Genomic DNA, 19525 nt, shown 5'->3' with positions numbered 1-19525 from the left:
TGATATCACTAGCTTTGTTCTTTTTTTCTCAGGATTGCTCTGGCTATTGCAGGGTCTTTTATTGTTTCATAAAAATTTTAGAATTCTTTGTTCTATTTCCATGAAAAATCTCATTGCGATTCTGACTGAGACTGCCCAGAATCTGTAGATTGATTTAGGTAAAATGGACATTTTAACTATGTTATCCTCCAACCCATGAGCATGAAATATCTTTCCATTTCTTTGTGACTTCTTTGATTTCTTTCAAAAATGTCTTATAGTTTCCAGTCTACAGGTTTTTCACCTCCTTGGTTAAATCTATTTCTAGATATTTTATTCTTTTTGTTACGATTGTAAATGGGACTGTAGTCTTGATTTCTCTTTCTGTAAGTTCATTGTTAGTGTATAGAAACACGACTGATTTTTGAATGTTGATTTTGTACCCTGCAAATTTACTGTATTTGTTTACTATTTCTAATAGTTTTTTTAGTAGGTGCCTAAAGGTTTTTTATACATAAAATGTCATCTGAAAATGGTGACAGTTTTAACTCTTCCTTTCCAATTTGGATACCTTTGTTTCTTTTTCTTGCCTAATTGCTTTGGCTATGACTTCCAATACCATGTTCAATAAGAGTGGGGAGAGAGGGCATCCCTCTCTTGTTCCTGTTCCTAGAGGGATAGCTTTCAGTTTTTAACTATTGAGTATGGTGTTAGCTGTGGGTTTATCATATATGGCCTTTATTATGTTGAGGTACATTCCTTCCATATCCATTTTATTGAGAGCTTTTATCATGAATGGATGTTGAATCTTGTTAAATGTTTTCTCTGCATCTATTGAGATGACCATGTGATTTTTATACTTCATTTTGTTAATGTGGTGTATCACATTGATTGATTTGTGGATGTTGAATGATCCTTGCATCCCTGGAATAAATTCCACTTGATCATGATGTATGATCCTTTTAATCTATCATTGTATTTGATTTACTAATATTTTATTGAGAATTTTTGCATCTATGTTCATCAGCGACACTGGCCTGTAATTATCTTTTTTTTGGTCCTTGTAAAATGAGTCAGGAAGCCTCCCTTCCTCTTCAATATTTTGGAAGAGTTTGAGAAGGGTTGGTATTAAATCTTTGAATGTTTGGTAGAATTCACCAGATAAGCCATCTGGTCCTGGGCTTTTGTTTTTTGAGTGGTTTTTGATTACTGTTTCAATCCCCTTACTAGTAATTGGTCTATTCAGATTCTCTATTTCTTCTTGATTCAATTTTGGGAGGTTGTATGATTCTAGGAATTTATCTACTTCTAGGTTATCCAATTTGTTGGTATATAACTCTTCATAGTATTCTCTTATATTCCTTTGTATTTCTGTGGTAGCTGTTGTACTTTCTCTTCTCTCATTTCTGATTTTATTAATTTGAGGCTTCTCTCTTTTTTCATTGTTAATCTAGCTAAAGCATTGTCAATTTTGTTTATGTTTTCAAAGAACCAGCTCTTAGTTTCATGGATCCTTTCTATTGTCTTTTTAGTCTCTATTTCATTTATTTCCTTCCTTCTACTGATTTTGGACTTATTTGATTTTCTTTCTTTAGTTCCTTTAGGTGTAATGTTAGATTGAGATTTTTCTTGTTTCTTAAGGTAGGCCTGTATTGCTATAACGTTTCCTCTTAGTTCTGCTTTTGCTGCACCCTACAGATTTTGATATGATGTGTTTTAATTTTCATTTGTCTGCAGGCATTTTTTGATTTGTCCTTTGATTTCTTCATTGATGCAACAGTTGTTGAGTAGCATGTTCTTTAGTATGCACATATTTGTGACTTTTCCAGCTTTCATCTTGTAGTTCATTTCTAGTTTCATACCACTGTGGTCAGAAAATATGCTTCATATGATTTCAGTCCTCTTAAATTTATTGAGACTAGTTTTGTTTCCCAACATATGGTCTATCTTTGAGAATTTTCCATGTGTACTTGAGAAAAATATATTCCGCTATTTTTGGATGGAATGTTCTATATATATCTATTAAGTCCATCTGGTCTAATGTTTCATTTAAAGCCAACGGTCCCTTGTTGACTTTATGTCTGAATGATCTATCCATTGACGTAAGTGGGGTATTAAAGTCCCCTACTATTACTGTGTTGCTGTCAATTTCTCCCTTTAGATCTGTTAATATTGCTTTACATACATTCCTGCTCCTATGCTAGGTGCATACATATTAATGAATGCTATGTCTTCTTGATGAATTGTCCCCTTTATTATTATATAATGTCCATCTTTGTCTCTTGTTATTTTTTTTTTTGACTTGAAGTCTATTTTGTCTGAAATAAGTATGACTATACTCACTTTCTTTTGGTTACCATTTGCATGGATTATCATATTCCATACCTTCACTTTGAGCCTATGTTTGTCTTTAGAACTGAGATGTGTCTCCTGGAGGTAACATATGGCTAGGTCTTGTTTTTCAATCCATCCAGCCACTTTGTGTCCTTTGATTGGTGAATTCAATCCATTTACATTTAGGGTGATTATTGATATATAAGGACTTAATACTCCATTTTGTCTTTTGTTTTCTGGTTGCTCTATATTTCCCCTGTTCCTTCTTCCTTTGTGTTTCTGTCTGCCATTTCAGCTTAGTGGTTTTCTGTGATGTGTTTCTCAGTTTCATGTTTTTTTTTGTTTTGTGACTCTGTTCTGATTTTTTGTTCTGTTTTTAACACGTGGTTTGTATAAAAGGTTTCACAGATAAGATAGTCCTTTTTCTGCTGATAGCATCTTATCTTCATTTGCCTATGCAAGTTTCATCCTTTTCCTCTCCTCCTTCCAGTTTTTGTTGTGACAAATTATCCTTTTATGTGTTGTGAGTTTGTGACCAAATTGAAGTGGTTATAGTTACTTTTCATGCTTCCTTTCCCATTAACTTTTACATTATAATTAGGTATAAACTATCCTATTCTGATACAGAGTTGCAATTTTTTGATTCTATCTATTTTTTCACTTTGCTCAAAGCTTTGTATACCTTTGCCTTTTTGTTTCAAGTAGGAGAGCTCCTTTCAACATTTCTTGTAAGGCAGGTCTTCTGGAAATGAACTTCCTCTGCTATTGTTGTCTGGAAAAGCCTTTATTTCTCCTTCATATTTGAAAGATAACTTTGCTAGATAGAGTATTCTTGACTGACAGTTTTTATCTTTCAATGTTTTTTTTTTTTTTTTGTGAGGAGATCAGCCCTGTGCTAACATCCGCCAATCCTCCTCTTTTTTTGCTGAGGAAGACGGCCCTGGGCTAACATCTGTGCCCATCTTCCTCCACTTTATATGGGACACCACCACAGCATGGCTTGCCAAGCAGTGCATCGGTGCACGCCCGGGATCCGAACCAGCGAACCCCGGGCCGCCACAGTGGAGCGCGCGCACTTAACCGCTTGCGCCACCGGGCCGGCCCCTATCTTTCAATATTTTGAATATATCTTTCCACTCTCTCCTGGCCTGTAGGGTTCTGCTGAGAAACTGCTGATTACCCAATGGGAATTCCTTTGTAGGTTATTGTCTTTTACTCCCTATCTGTTTTTAATATTCTTTCTTTGTCATTGATTTTTGACAATTTTATCATCAAGTGTCTTGGAGTAGGTCTTTTTGCCTTGAGATGATTGGGTGTTCTATTTATCTTCATGGATTTTTACATCCAGTTCCTTCCCTAGGTTTGGGAAGTTCTCAGCTATTATGTCTTTAAATAAGCTCTCTGGTCTCCTCTCTCTCTTCTCCTTCTTGGATACCCATTATCCTTATGCTGCCCTTTCTAATGGTGTCAGATAATTCTTGTAAAATTTCTACATTTTTTAAAGTCTTTGTTCTCTTTCCTCTTCTACCTGCATCATTTCTAGGTTTCTATCTTCAAGCTCACTAATTCTCTCTTCCACATGATCTGCTCTTTTCCCAATGCTTTCTATTGCATTTTTCACCACATTTATTGAGTTCTTCAGCTCCATAATTTCTGTTCAGTTTTTTTTTGGAGTTTAAATCACTTTGATAAAGTATTCCTTCTGTTTATTGATTTTATTCTTGAGCTCATTGAACTGCCTTTCTGAGCTTTCTTGTAGCTCATTAAGTTTCTTCATGACAGCTATTTTGGATTCTTTATCAGTTACATCACAATCTTCCATGACTTTATATTTGGTTTCTGGAGAAATGTTTTCTTTTTTGTGATGTCATGGTACTGTGGCTTTTTGTGGTGCTTGCTGAGTTATCCCTCTGCCAGTGCATTTGTTGTAGCAAACACGTTTTAAATTTAGGTATAGCTTTTGTTTGCTTTGATTCAAACTTTTCAACTGCTTGGAGATTAGAAGTCTTTCTTTCATTTTTCAGTAGGTGGTGCTATAGTGCTAGTTTTTGGTTTCTCTTACTTGAGCTGCTTCTGGTAATATTTGAGGATTTGCACTTTCCTCCCTCCATTGCCTGTATTTGGGTGTTGCCAGTACTCTCATTGTTGCCACTTGCACTTCTGGGAGTCACCAATGCCTTGCTGTTGCTTGCAGTGTTGCAGTTCCTGGCTTTGCCACCAGGGACACAGGGATGGCTGACGCCTTAGCCACACCTGGGATCACCTGGGTTGGAAGCTCTGCCCCCATGGCAGGGGGAGGGGAAGAATGGGGAGGGAACTGGGATCGCAGGGCAGCATCTCAGCTGTTGTCTGTTACCTTGTGGCTGCAGGTGCCACTGCAATTGGTATGTAGGAGTCCTGTGGGTACCTCCACCGCTGCTACCAGCCTTGAGCTTCCCATGGCCACAGGTGCTCCCATAGCTGGCTGGATCGAGTCACATGTGCACCTCTGCTGTTGCCCACCTAGTTCTCTGGGGCTGGGGTGGCTGACTCAGCTGCAGCAGCTGGGGATCAAGGATCCTAGGCATTGCCTCTGCTGTTCCCCTGTTTAGCCTCCTCTACATGCTCCAATCCACCCACCTTTGTATGTACAAATGTGTGGATCTCTCTGGCATCCTGGTATGTTGTGCAATGTAGCCTTTCTTGGGTTATGGATGTTTTACTCACTGTAGATTGAAGGGGAGAGACAAAAGGATCATCTCATGCCACCATGATGATGACTCTTATTTTTCTGTTTTGTTTTTAAATCATGAGTTCAAATTGGCATTCTCAATTCAACTTTACCATTATAGCTTTGCTTTATGTCTTGAATTTTGTATCCATATCTCTTTTTCTTACACAATAAATCTTTTTTTCTGATAATATTAGTATATTTACTCTTTTGCTTTATCTTTATGAGATAGATATACATAAAATAGTTTCAAATTTTAATAATAATAATTTTTTTTTGTGAGGAAGCCTGGCCATGAGCTCACATCCATTGCCAATCTTCCTCTTTTTGCTGAGGAAGACTGGCCTTAAGCTAACATCTGTGCCTATCATCCTCTATTTTGTATATGGGATGCCTCCACAGCATGGCTTGATGAGCAGTGCATTGCCCTGTGCCCCGGATCCAAAACTGCGAACCCTGGGCCGCCAAAGCAGAGTGTGAGAATTTAACCACTATGCCACCAGTCCGGCCCTCAAATTGTAACTATAATATTACTAGTACTGATAAACCTACTGGGTGAGGCTTATGACTTTTTTGCTGCTCTTCCTGTCTTTGAATATATCTCATTAAGAATGAGTCAGAGGACTGCTTTCATAAGTTAGTTGAAATAACTGTGTGACTACATTATCAATTTGATAAATGTTTAGCTTCATTTGCTTTTTTCTGTTTAATTTTAAGGTTTGTAATTGTTTTCCTTTTGATTTAATTTTACTTTTTTGATATCTAAAACATTAAATGGCTCAAAAGTCAAAACCATAGAAGGAGGTAGACTTAGAGGAATCTAGCTTTCATGTCTATCCCTTCCACCCTATTTACCACCTATCCCTTTTAGTAACCATTTTCATTAGTTAGTTTTTATAATAGCTTTATTGAGATATATTTCACATACCATAAAATTCACCCCTTTAAACGGTACAATTCAATGGTTTTTAGTATATTCACAGAGTTGTACAACCATCATCACTAATTCCAGAACATTTTCACCACTCCATAAAGAAACCCTTTAACCATTAGCAGTCACTCCCTATTCCCTCCCATGTCCCCACGTCCCAGCCCTAGACAATCACTAATCTAATTTCTGTCTCTATAGATTTGTCTATTCTGGACATTTCATATAAGTGGAGTCATATAATATGAGGCCTTCATGTCTAGCTTCTTTCACTCAGCATAATACTTTTGAGGTGCATCCATGTATCAGTACTTCATCCCTTTTTATGACTGAATAATGTTCCATTGTATGTTTATACCACATTTTAATTTTCCATTCATCAGTTGATGGTCATTTGGGTTGTTTCCACCTTTAGGCAACTATGAATAATGCTGCTATGAATATTTGTGTACAAGTTTTTGTATGGACATATGTTTTCATTTATCTTCAGTATATATCTAGGAGGGGAATTCCTGGGTCATGTGGTAACTCTATGTTTAATTTTTTCGTTTGTTTTTGTGAGGAAGATTAGCCCTGAGCTAACACCCGATGCCAATCCTCCTCTTTTTGCTGAGGAAGACCGGCCCTGGGCTAACATCCATGCCCATCTTCCTCTACTTTACATGGGACGCCACCACAGCATGGCTTGACAAGCAGTGCATTGGTCCACGCCCGGGATCCAAACCTGCGAACCCTGGGCCGCCGAAGCAGAGCACGCGAACTTAACCACTATGCCACCAGGCAGGTCCCTACGTTTAACTTTTTGAATCATCAGTTTTTTATTTATCTTACTGTGCCTCATTTGACAAAAGTAAGAAAATATGTGTTTATATTCTTATATATTATTTCCCTCTTTTTTCTTTTTTAAAAAAAGGGAGCATATTATGTACCTTGTTTTACACTTGGATTTTTGTTGTTGTTGCTGTCTGTTTTACATCCTGGAAATTTGTAATGCATCCTAGAAATCACTACGAAAACAAAGTTCATAGATATTTTCCTCACTCTTTTTGATGATGGTATAATACTATATTGTTGGAATATACCATTATTTACTCAACTAGTTCCCTATTGTTGGACATTTGTGTTGTTTCCAATATTTTGATATTAAAAATTATGCTGCAGTGACAAATCTCATGCATATGTTGTTTCGTATTTGTGGAGATGTGTCTTCAGAGTAGATGCTTAAAAGTGAAATTGCTGGGTCAAAAGGTAACTGAATATGCAGATTTATTAGATATTGCCAAATTCCCCTCCTCTTGGTCTGTACTACATTAACCCCAGCAGTGTATCAGAGTACCTGTTGCCCCAAAGGCTCATCAACAGAGAATGTTGTCAAGCCTTAGGATTTCCCAATAAATGGTATCTCAGTGTAGGTTTAATTTGCTTTTTTTCTTATTATGAGTGAACTTGAGCAGTTTTTCATGTATTTAAGGCTATTCACCTTTCTATTTCTGTGTCCTGTGTGTTCATGTCTCTTCCTCCTTTTTGTTCTAGGGATTTTGAGGATGAAGATTCTTGAACTAAGGCAGGTGGCCAGCCTTCCGGTGGATGGAAGCAGGTGTCTCTCACTAACTACTAGAAGGAAAATCTTCAACTGAGTCCTTGGCTCCTTTCACATATTGAGACTTAGAAAATCATAGCTGGAAGAAGAACCTTTCGAGATTATCCAGTCCATTCCCTTCATATTATAGATGAACAAACTGAGGCACAGAGAGTGGGAGGGACTGACTTTAGGTCACACAGCAAATTAGTAATAGAGTTGGATCACAAACAAATATTTGGGAAGAAAAATGTCTCTTAATGTTCTCTATTAGCCCAAATTGCAAACATTGGCAATAAATATAAAAGCCATCCTCTTGTTAATTCTGCCTATTTATCTACATTAGTGTCTATAATGCTCATTTGCTAGAAAAGTGTAAAAACATATTTTAAAAACTTAGAATGTCAGAGCTGGATCAGATCTTGGAGATATCTCATTATATCATAGGGGAACCTGAGGTCCAGAGATGCAGAGTGATCAGGATTTATCACAGGGGGAGAGCAAGAGGGCCAATTAGCCTGGAGCCTCACCTTCACTAAGAGCCTCAATTTTAGGTGTTTGAGATCCTCTCCGAATGAGGTTAAAATATATCATAACTGCATTTTTGTGAGGGTGCTGATAGATTTATTTTGTTAAATAGAAACACTTAAAATGCATCACAATTTTTCTAAGCTTGTCGTTTCATTTCTTTACTTTTTTGTATACCAGGAGTGGCCTGCCCATGGTCATCAAGAAAGCTAGTAAAAGAACTGAAACTAGAACCCAGGTTTGCTGACTCCAGGGCAAAGTGGTGTCTGCTGCACCATACTGCTTCCTAAGAAGCAGATCTGGTCTTTTATAAGTCAAATAAATTCATCTTTATTCACAACATTGAACCCTCTGGCCAGGAAGCACTACAGTGGGACACACATGCCCTTTACACCCACACATCTTGGAGCCCCTCACCAGGCCTACTCCCTGGAATGCTGCTGTCTGTTCCTGCTTTCCACACCCAAGGGGGAAGTTGACCATAACCTTAACAATAACTCCCATTTCTTTAGAACCTCCTATATCCATGCACTTTATCTGTGTTCATTCAAATCCATACAACAGTTCTGTGTGATAGGCAATACTATTATCATTTTACAGATGACAAAACAGAGGCTAAGAGAGGTTTTTGTAAGATTATACAGCTAAATATGTGGTAGAGCTGGGATTAAAAACCATGTTTATCTGACAGCAAAGCCTGTGTTCAGCCCACTCTACCTGGTGTTACCCCTCAACTGAGACAACCTCTCAAATGAGATATGTAATGACTCTGTGAGGATTTACACAAGGGTCAAGGCAAAATTATCTTCCTCACAGAGTATTCAGCCTGCCCAGAATGAAGCAGTTAGGGGCTGGGACTTAACGAGCTGACAGGCAGTTTCTCTTCAGTGCCACCACATGGGACAGTCCTCTAATAGGAACTATTCCTGAAAACCCAGAAATTACTTACTTGACCAAGTGTCTTATAAGAAGTTCCAGCATCTCTCGGTTCTTTTCTGGTAGCTTATATACCAGGGAGTGAATAGCTCCCAGCCGGTAATCCAGGTTATCAGACTCTGAGAGAGAACAGAGAGAGAGACAGTTTGCCTTCTGGGCAATTGGATCAAGCAAACTCTCATACACACACACACACACACGCACACACACACAGAAATAGACAATCAGAGACACAGAGAGTCAGAGAGATAAAAAGAGACAGGGAGATAAATAAGTACAGAGACACAGTGGTAGAGACCAAGAAACAAAGACAGAGATAAAGAGAGAGAAAGAGAGACGAAAAGGAAAAAGACAGATGAAAACAATAGAAAGATGAAGAAAACAGAAGAGAGAAGAGAAGAGAAAGATGAGAAGACAAGACTGTCTCAGAGGAAGTCAAATTCTGGGTGCGGTGGGCTGCTCCTCAAGTTCCACATGTATAATTCCAGCTGGAAACCCTTGCCCACCCACCTTCCTTGTGGTACTGGGAGGTATCCCGCTGCTTCTGCGTTCCTGTGAAAATCACTGCGAGAGCTCAGAGTAAAGATCAAAGGTCACCTGCCTCAACAAAGATTCATTATGAGGACAAGTCCCCTGAATCTTTTTCTCACATACCACATAGGGCATGATAAAGGAGAAGGATCACATCGAGGTAGGGAGGGATATCATACAGCGGCCTCAGCCAAAACTTTTAATAATTCTTCAGCTGCCAACTTTTGGGGTGATTCTATATGACTTATTTCCCATGCACCCCTCCACCCTCACATTTAGTTTTATAATCTAGAAAATGTGACGCTACTACTAACAGATTAGCAGTAATGATTCACAACACAATTGAAAAGCATTTGAAAAGGCAAAGTGGTAAAAAAAAAAAGCTGAAACAGCAACTGTAATGGAACCATTTTCCTGTTCCCTTGTAATGTGAGCCTATGCTCTTGTTCTGATGGAAGAAGTACACTCAATCAATAAAGTCAGCACACCTGTCAAATCCCTCAAGTTACCCAGTTTTCTCCAACCCACTCAACTAACATTGATTTATGAAAAATAATACAACACTTGAGTTAGACAGTAAGCAAGAATATACTTATTTGGCAATGGACAAAATCTGCATATGTGTTTTGTTTTTTCCCTCAATTACTTTCCCACAAGCAGTTTTCTAGGCTTATTGCTGTAAATATTATTAAGAAGCCAGGACAACACAATTACCTAGTAACATAAATACTTACTGGCAGCAGAGACCAGCTCTTTGTGAAGTCTATAAGTCATGACAGGTTCAGAAAGATTCCTGAAATTAATGAAGACTGTAAGTTCCTTTGGTGAGGGAATAGCCAGGCCTTAGATTCTCAGTTCTGTGGGTAGCAAAACCAAAGTTTCTGAGCCCCACAGCTTAGTGTGACTACATACATTTATCTCTTCACCTGAAACTTTGTCAGAGGAATCCTGGTTGCTAGTAATTCAACAGAAGACCTACAAAGGTATGGGCGGAGACCTCAAGCAAGGTCTCCAATTAGTTCCCCAATGTGAAAAGAGGCACAAACCAGTCCTAATTCCAAAGTGGACCCAGTCTGAATGCTATTATGAAGTCCTTACAGTCTGATAACTCCTGAGTTTCTGAAGTGCTTTCACATCTGTTCTCCCATTTGATCCTTCCAATGATCCTGTGAGCTGGAGCAGTTATTAAAACCTCTGTTTAATGGAGGAAGAAACTGAGGCTCAAATAGTTTTCTTTATTTATTCAAAAAATATTTGCTGAGCACCTACTTGTGCCTGACATTATGCCAGGTATTGGGGATCCAGAGATTAATAAGACATAGCCCAAACCTCCAAGGAGCTAAATAGTCTAGTTGAGGAGAGTGCCATGTACAAAATTTGCAATGCAAGGGACAAATGTGATGATAAAATAAAGGTAGCTGATGGGTGGCTCAGAGGAAGGAAGTAATCCACTAATAATAATAGCAAACTCTTCAGTGTTCTATGTCATTTACATATATTTACTCATTTAATCTTCAGGACAACCCTGTAAGGTAGATATTGTTATTATCTTCATTTTGTAATGAGGAAACTGAGGTTCAGAGAAATTAAATAATTCATCAAAGACCACACATCTAGTAAGTGGCAGAACTAGGCAGTCTGTCACAAGTCCATGCTATTAATCACCATGCTATACTGCTCACCAGTGTTATTATCGTAGTAACCCAGGTGAGAGATAATAAAGGCCTAAACAAAAATAGTGACATTAGGGTTAGAAAAACAAAGGTGAGGAAAGTTATTTGAAAGAGAATAAAAAGAGAACTCCTCTAATGATTGGGTAAGTTGGTGAGGGAGAGAGTAATCTGGTTTGGGTGACTAGATAGAATAGAAATTGATTCAAAAGGAAGTGGAGATGCTAAGTCAGAGGGGCTGCTGGGATAGCCAAATGGAAATGTCTAGTAGAAAGATGGGTGGATTTCTGTTTTTATGTCTGTTAATAATTGCTTTATATATACAAAAAAATTAAAAAAAAAAAAGAAAGATGGGTGGAGTGACCTTCTAGATCTGAGAAGTAGATACTGAAATCACGAATTTAGGAAGGTAGTTAAAATCATGAATACAGATACCACTGCTCAAGGAGAGATGGCAAACTGGCAGCCAATAGCTACATGAGGCCTTCCAACATTTCTTATTTGTCCAGAATAGTGTATAAAAAAAGAAATGGAATTGAATCAGTCATCAGAATATGAAAAATTGAGATATTTCACTCAAAAATCTGTATTTTCCACCTCTATTGAAAAATTGAAAGACCTAGCTATATTGGGCCCATATGGTTATTTGTGGAAGTAAAGAATATTGCTGTTTATAAATAAACAAAGGCATTGCTATGCAAATAAAGGTGTAATATGCAACATGTTTAATATGAAAGTAGTCTACTTCACTAATTTTCATGTCCTGGCCCCTGTGGATATTTGAATCTTCCATACCTCCCGTGTAACAAAAAGAGAGGAGAGCCCTGGGAAGTACCAGGTAGAAAGTCCATAAATGGGACTGCTAAAAATGATCAAAGAGGTGAGAGAAATCCAAAAGCAAGTGAGGCAGAAGAACCCACAAGATCAGAAAGTTTCAAGGAGGACTTGTTAACAGCTTCAAATGCTACAAAGAGGTCAAGTAAGGTAAAGACTGACGACTGTTGGTTGTATACAGCATTGAGGGAGTCACTGGTGACCTTGGCAAGAGCAGCTTCAGTGGAGCAGAAGGGGTGAGAGTCATACTGCAGTGGGTTAAAGAGTAAACTGGGAGGTTAAGAAGTAGAGACAGGGAGTGTATATTACTTCATATACTGAAGCTTGGTTGGGAAGGGGTGAAGTATCACTCTCATTAGGCAATCTCATCTAAGCTCCTGCCTCCAGTTATCATCTATATTGTCAATGATTCTCAATTTTTAGCTCCAGCCCAGAACTCTCCTCTGAGTTTCATTCCTATATATTTCCTACATATCCAATTGCCTACTTAACAACTTGCCCTAATTTCTTCAAAGACACCCAAATTGGACATATCCAAAACCTAACTCGTCATCTCCCTCAAATCTAGTCTTTTTCTTGTGTTTCCCAAATCAGTAAAAACATGACCATCATTTGGTTGTATAGGCCAGAAACTTGGAAATCATTCTTTTATATTCCTCTCCCTCATTCTCATATCCAATTTTACTCCCTAAATCTCTTGAATATGCTTATTTCTGCTGATCTCCACTGCTACTCCCTAGCCCAAGCAGGAGCATCATCTTTTTCCTGGACTACAACAATAGCCAGCTAATTGGTTTCCACCTCTACTTATTTTGCCTCCCTCTAATTTTATCTCTCTACATTTTTTCAAAATGCAAATATCATATAACCTTCTGCTTAAAACCTTTCAATATATTCCCTTTCCTTATAAGGTAAATCCAGACTCCAATTTTAAAATGTCCTATAAGGCCTTGCATAATTTGGCCCCTACATATCTCTCCCTCCTTCTCTAAACTCAATACTCCATCTATACTGGTACATGTATTTTCTTGAAGAGGTCTTCCTTCCTCTTGCTTCAAGGCCTTTGCATATGCAGTTCTCTCTGTCTGGAACTGTTTCTCCCCCTGACCCAGTTGACTCCAGGTTACAATTCAAACCTCAGTTCAAACAAACAACCAGAATAAATCAGGTCTTCCTGTTATATGCCTTCATAGCACCTTGTACCTTTCCTTCAGAGCACTTATTACTGTTTGTTATCTTTGTATGATTATTTGTATTTTCTCTGTCCTCCTCACTGGACTATAACCTTTTTAAGGTCAGAGATCATATCTACTCACACATGTATGCCTACTACCTAGCATCATGCTCGGCATAGAGTAGGCACTCAGGAAATGTTTATTGAATGACTTAGTGAATGGTGGAATAAATGAATGAAAGAAGACACAAGGTCAAGGAGATGTGCATTGCTGATGCATATTTATATGCTAAACCAAAAGAGCCAGTTGAATGAGAGATACAGGAGAGAGAAGGGATGGTTTTTAGAGTACTTTTCTGGAAATGTTGGAAATAAGGGTTGAGTTAGGTCCTAGAACACAAGTGGAGGAGGCCCACTCTGAAAATAGTGATATCTTTGAGAAATCTAAAGGGTGTTGACTGGCTGGTACATATTAAAGGCTCATGGGTAAGAGTCTTGAGGATAAATATCTTTTATTGGGTGTGCTGTCCACTCACACTTTCAGGCTCGATATTCCCAAATTTCAAAAGGGCCACACTGCTTATTATGGGATAACCTGGGAAAAATGTAATGTGGAGAGGAACTTAACCTATATAAATCTCTGAAAAAATTGACTCTTTTGAAAGAGGCTGAGATATAGAATCATTTACTCTCACTACTCTTATCATCTCAAGTCTTCTGAAAGTATGCATAGCAGATTGCTGTCTTTACTACATTACCCAAGCAACTCCAAAAAGGCCACAGTCCCTGGGGGTGGGGAATAGGGGAAGAAGATGCTCCAATATCAGTGGCCTTACAAGTCAGATACTTAGATTTAAATAATATGAGCTAAGACCATGGATATTACCTAATGGGGGAGGGGCGCACTTCAAGTTCCTCATCTGTGAAATGAGTATAGCACCACCCACCTTACAGGGTTATTGTGAGAAAAAAACAATGATATTGTCAATGTAAGCAACTAGAACACTGTCTAGCACAGAATAAACCCTCTACCAACACTACCTTTCTTCCTTGGCAGATACAAGAGAAATGCCCCTGAAAAGAGCATTCATGTTTATATAAAGTTCTATGATGATACAACAGCAGAAGGTCATTTAACAGCAATATTTGGGACCCAAACTATTTTGGATTAATGATATTTCCCAGAGCTTAAGTAGCTATCTTAATTTCTAAAGAGTATGATAACGGAAAAGAAGACATTTTAGCACAATAAAGTATGGTGCATACTATGGGACATAAAGAATGGTAAGAAATTAATGAGTTTAAAATGTATATATGTCACAAATATTTTTACATAATATAAACTTATGCCAGTAAACTGAATGATATATTCATCAGCATTGTGCATCCCTAAATTTTGCTAAGTTAATTTTTTTTTCCTACTCTGCCACTTTATTCAGTTCCAATATTTTTATGGTTGTATTTTCTTGGTTTTTATTTCCATTATATTGACTAAGGCATAAGATGTAACACATCACACAAACACATTATGTTTGCATAAATGCAATTTAATGTTTCAAAATGGTTATTATCCACCAAAACATGTTAACAACCTTGAACTGTCACAACTTCTGATTTTACTAGTGAGCCCATTGTGACATCACTCTATCTGTGCACAATGTCAAAACTTCAATTATTTTAAGGGTATGATTTTTAAAATAATCTTTTTTTTCCAAAAAGAGTCATTTTTCAATAATAATTCTATTATTTTGATGCTTCCCTTGCTTAAATTCCCAGATTTTTTTTAAAAGTCTCCTAATGTACATTCTTCTTTGACAGAAATCCTTTTCATTCTTTTTTTTTCTTTCTATCCTACTTCCTGAAACTGGGACCACAATAACTTCAATCTCCACCTAGACACATTTCATTGACTATGAAAAGTAAAGTCCCAAATCATATCAGGCATACCTGAGGTAGAATTTCAAGGAGCTGGTGATTGTCTTAATGTCCCAATCACTATTATGAAAATCAACATCTCCTGGGCATTTAGGATCTATTTGAGAAAAGAAAATAAGAAAAAAGTTAATGTCCCAAAACATCTTACTTTTTACCCTTTTAAAAGATAAATAAAGTGTATTAATGAAAAGATAATTACTCTAACCAGTTTTTAAGAGATGAAAACTTTATAACAAACATGTCTTCAATGTCTCAAAAATTCCCTTGCATTCCAGTCAAGCACATAAGGAGGTTGAAAGTCATCTCTTCCATCCGCACAACAAGAAAAAAGTGGAACAAACTGAAAATCTACTCCTCTTAAATCCTTCAAAAAACTGAGGTCATAGGGCAAACTACGGTCCCCAAAATGGAAGAGATAGACAGGAAGATACAGAGAATCAAAACTAACTAGAGCAGAAGCCCAGGAGCAGAAAACTCCTTGGGAACCAGTATAAGGTTAGGAAAACCTAATCTGTAATTGACAATTGCTAGAGGCTCAGTGTGGACAAGTTTGAGAGTTAAAAATTCTAAGAGGGCCCAGGCCTAGGGGGACCCTCACACTTTTGTGAGTTCTACTTCCAAGCACTTTATCAGGTTCTCACAAAGAAGATCTGAGAAAAATTCCCTCAGGTTTCCATCCTTTAGAGAGGGAGAGCAGAAATGTAGCCTTTTAAAAAATATGCACGGAACATTTCATTCTTCTTAACAAGGCCTGCCCTCAAGAGAAACTATTTTACCAGACCCTAATGTACTGGGGTTTTACCCGAGCTTAACTGATCTAGGAAAAGGAAATACCCAACTTCAGACCTGGCTTGACTTTCTGTCTCTTCTAAGGGGGAAACCAAAATAAAACTGAGAAGCACTTGTTAAGGTCACAGGCCAGGGGTACAGGCTCACTAAAAGACTGAGACATAATTATAGGACTGTAGAATGCTATCTCTTCCCTCACACCTTACCACCACATCAAGGCCTCCTGGATAACAACAGTGGGATATGACTAAAAGAACCATGCTTCTCAGACAATACTTAAGAAGTCTCTAGGGAAAACCAAAGACAACAGGAGAAATAAAAACAGGGACACCAGAGGTAAGTTTAGCCTCTGTCACTTAACAGTCACAGCAAACAATAAACACAGGCTAACCCCCAGCCAGATAAAGAAAATCTCACACTAAAGGCCTATTTACTGCAGTTCCTTTTACTCATTACATCATGTCTGGCTTGCAACAAAAATTTACAAGACATACTAAAGTACAAGAAACACAGTTTGAAGAGACATAGTAAGCATCAGAACCAGACTCAGATATGGCAGAGATCTTGGAATAATCAGACTGGGAATTTAAAACAACTATGATTAATACACTAAGGATTGTAATGGATAAAGTGGACAACATAAAAGAGAAGATGGATAATGTAAGCAAAGAGAAGCCTTAAGAAAGAACCAAAAGGAAATTCTAGAAATCAAAAACACCATCACAGAAATGAAGAATTCCTTTGATGGCTTCATCAATGGACTGGTTATAGCTGAGAAAATAATCAGTGAGCTTGAAGAAATGTCAACAGAAACATCCAAAAGTGAAATGCAAAAAGAAGAAGAATGAAAAAGACAGAACAGAATATTCAAGAACTGTGGGACCAATAACAAAAGGTGTAACATACATGTAATGGAAATACCAGAAGGAAAAGAAAGAGAAAAAGGAACAGCAGAAATGTCTGAAGCAATGACTGAGAATTTCCCAAAACTAATGACAAACACCAATCCACAGATCCAAGAAGCTCAGAAAACACAAAGCAGGATACATATCAAAAAGATCTACACCAAGGCATATCATATTCAAACTAAACATAATAAAAGACAAAGAGAAAAATCTTGATAGAGGCCAGAAGAAAAAAACACCTTACCATAGGAGGAGCAAGGATAAGAATTACATCACACTTCTCTTCAGAAACCATGCAAACAAGAAGAGAGTGAAGTGAAATATTTTAAGTGTTAAAATAAAAGTATACCAGTCAAAATTATCTTTCAAAAGTGAGGGAGAAATAAAGACTTTCTCAGATAAAGAAACATCAAGGAAAATTGTCACTAGTAGACTTGCCTTGCAAGAGACGTTAAAAGAAGTTCTTCATAGAGAAAGTTATAGGTCAATAACTCAGATCTACATAAAGAAAGGAAGAGTATTAAAGGACTTATTCTTAATTGATCCAATAGGTAAAAGTTCAGAATAACAGCAACAATGTATTCAGTGATATAGCTTATGGATAATTGAAATGAATGACATGACAACAATGTTATAAGGTACTCTGTTATAAGGTACTCGCACTACCTGTGTAGTGGTATAGTGTTATTTGAAAGGGGACTTGTATAAGTTGTAAATGTATGTTGCAAATGCAAAGGTAACCACTAAAAAATGTTTTAAAAAAAGTATAATTGATATGCTAACAGAAGAGAAAAAAATGGAATCATACAATACACTCAGTTAAACTCAGAGAAGGCAGAAAAATAGTAGAAGACAAAAAGAGAAACAAAGAACAAGGAAATGAATACAGAACAGTTAACAAATATGGTAGATATTAATCCAACTATATTAATAACCACATTAAATATCAATGGTATAAATATACCAATTAAAAGACATAGACTGTTAGAGTGTATTGAAAAATGAGACTCAATTATATATTGTCTACAAGAAATCCACTTTAAACATAAAGACAGATACAGATTAAAAATAAAGGAATAGGGAAAGATATACTATGCTAAAATGAATTTTAAAAAAGCTGGAGTAGCTCTATTCATTTCAAACAAAGCAGACTTCAGATCAAGGAAAATTATCAGAGATAATGAGTTCCATTACACAGAAGGATTAATTCTTCAAGAAGATACCACAGTGTTTCACAGATATGCATCCAACAAAAAAGCATCAAAAATAGGTGAGGCAAAAATTGACAGAACTGCAAGGAGATGAATCCACTATTCTTGCTGGAGACCTCAACATCCTTCTATCAGTAATTGACAGAGGCAACGGGCAAAAATCAGTAAGGATATAATTGAACTGAACAGGACCATTAATCAACTGGATCTAATTGACATTTATAGACTACTTCATCCGACAACAGCAGGATACACATTCTTCTCAAGCTCATACAGAACATTCACTAAAATAGAACACATTTTGGGCCATAGGGCATAACTTAATAAATTTAGAAGAATAGAAATCATGCAAAATCTGCTCTCAGACCACAATGAAATTAAACTAGAAAGCAATAACAGTAAGATATCTGAAAAATCCCAAAATATTTGGAGATTAAATAACACACTTCTGAATAACATGTGATTCAAAAAAGAAATCTTAAGAGAAATTTAAAAATATTTCAAACCAAAGGAAAATAAAAATATAACTTATACAAATTTGTGGGGTATAGCAAAAGCAATGGTTAGAAGAAAATATATAGCATTGAATGCATATATTGGAAAAGAAGGAAGAGCTAAAATCAATAATCTAACTTCTACCTTATGAAACTACTAAAAGAGGAACAAATTAAACCCAAAGGAAGCAGAAGTAAAGAAATAATAAAAATTAGAGCAGAAATCCATGACATTGAAAACAGGAAATCAACAGAGAAAAATCAACAAAACCAAAAGATGTTTTTTTTGAACAGATCAAGAAAATTGGTGAACCTCTGGCAAAGTTAATTGAGAAGGAAAAAGAAAAGACACAAATTACTAATAGCAGAAATGAAAAAGGGACAAATCACTACTGATTCCATGGACACTGAAAAGAAAATAAAGGGTGCTCGCTTCGGCAGCACATATACTAAAATTGGAACGATACAGAGAAGATTAGCATGGCCCCTGCGCAAGGATGACAAGCAAATTCGTGAAGCGTTCCATATTTTTACAAACTGAAAGTGAAGGGATGGAAAAAGATACTCCACGCAAATGGCAATGAAAAGAAAGCTGGGGTAGCAGTACTCATATCAGACAAAATAGACTTTAAAACAAAAACTGTAAAACGAGACAAGGGCATTACATAATGATCAAGGGAACAATCCAACAAGAGGATATAACACTTGTAAATATCTACGCACCCAATGTAGGTGCACCTAAATATATAAAGCAATTATTAACAGACATAAAAACAGAAATAGACAGTAACACAATAATAGTAGGGGACTTTAACACTCCACTTACACCAACGGATAGATCATCCAAACAGAAGATCAATAAGGAAACATTGGCCTTAAACGACACACTAGAACAGATGGACCTAGTAGATATATACAGAGCATTCCATCCAAAAACCAAAGAATACACGTTCTTTTCAAATGCACATGGAACATTCTCCAGGATTGA

General features: G+C 37.0%; 1 protein-coding gene and 1 non-coding gene across 5 annotated transcripts in view; one reads left to right on the top strand and one right to left on the bottom strand.

Moving 5' to 3' along the window:
- Positions 1–19525, bottom strand: part of OPHN1 (oligophrenin 1) — a 581757-nt gene that overhangs the window by 155280 nt on the left and 406952 nt on the right. For all 4 annotated transcript variants that reach the window (XM_087427121.1, XM_004439895.3, XM_087427120.1 and 1 more), the window contains 3 exons: positions 15151–15235; positions 10260–10318; positions 9008–9113 (listed from right to left, as the gene is read on the bottom strand). In XM_087427121.1, the coding sequence (XP_087283247.1) occupies positions 9008–9113; positions 10260–10318; positions 15151–15235 (250 nt within the window). The remainder of the gene's footprint in view (positions 1–9007; positions 9114–10259; positions 10319–15150; positions 15236–19525) is intronic.
- Positions 18963–19069, top strand: LOC147911896 (U6 spliceosomal RNA). The gene has a single exon (XR_015550791.1). It is a non-coding gene; the product is annotated as a U6 spliceosomal RNA (small nuclear RNA).

The sequence above is a fragment of the Ceratotherium simum genome, chromosome X (assembly GCF_057802395.1).
Source record: "Ceratotherium simum simum isolate JZ-2026a chromosome X, ASM5780239v1, whole genome shotgun sequence".
NCBI lineage: Eukaryota > Metazoa > Chordata > Mammalia > Perissodactyla > Rhinocerotidae > Ceratotherium > Ceratotherium simum.
Note: the sequence above shows the minus strand (reverse complement) of the source record. Positions and strands in the feature narration are given on the sequence as shown.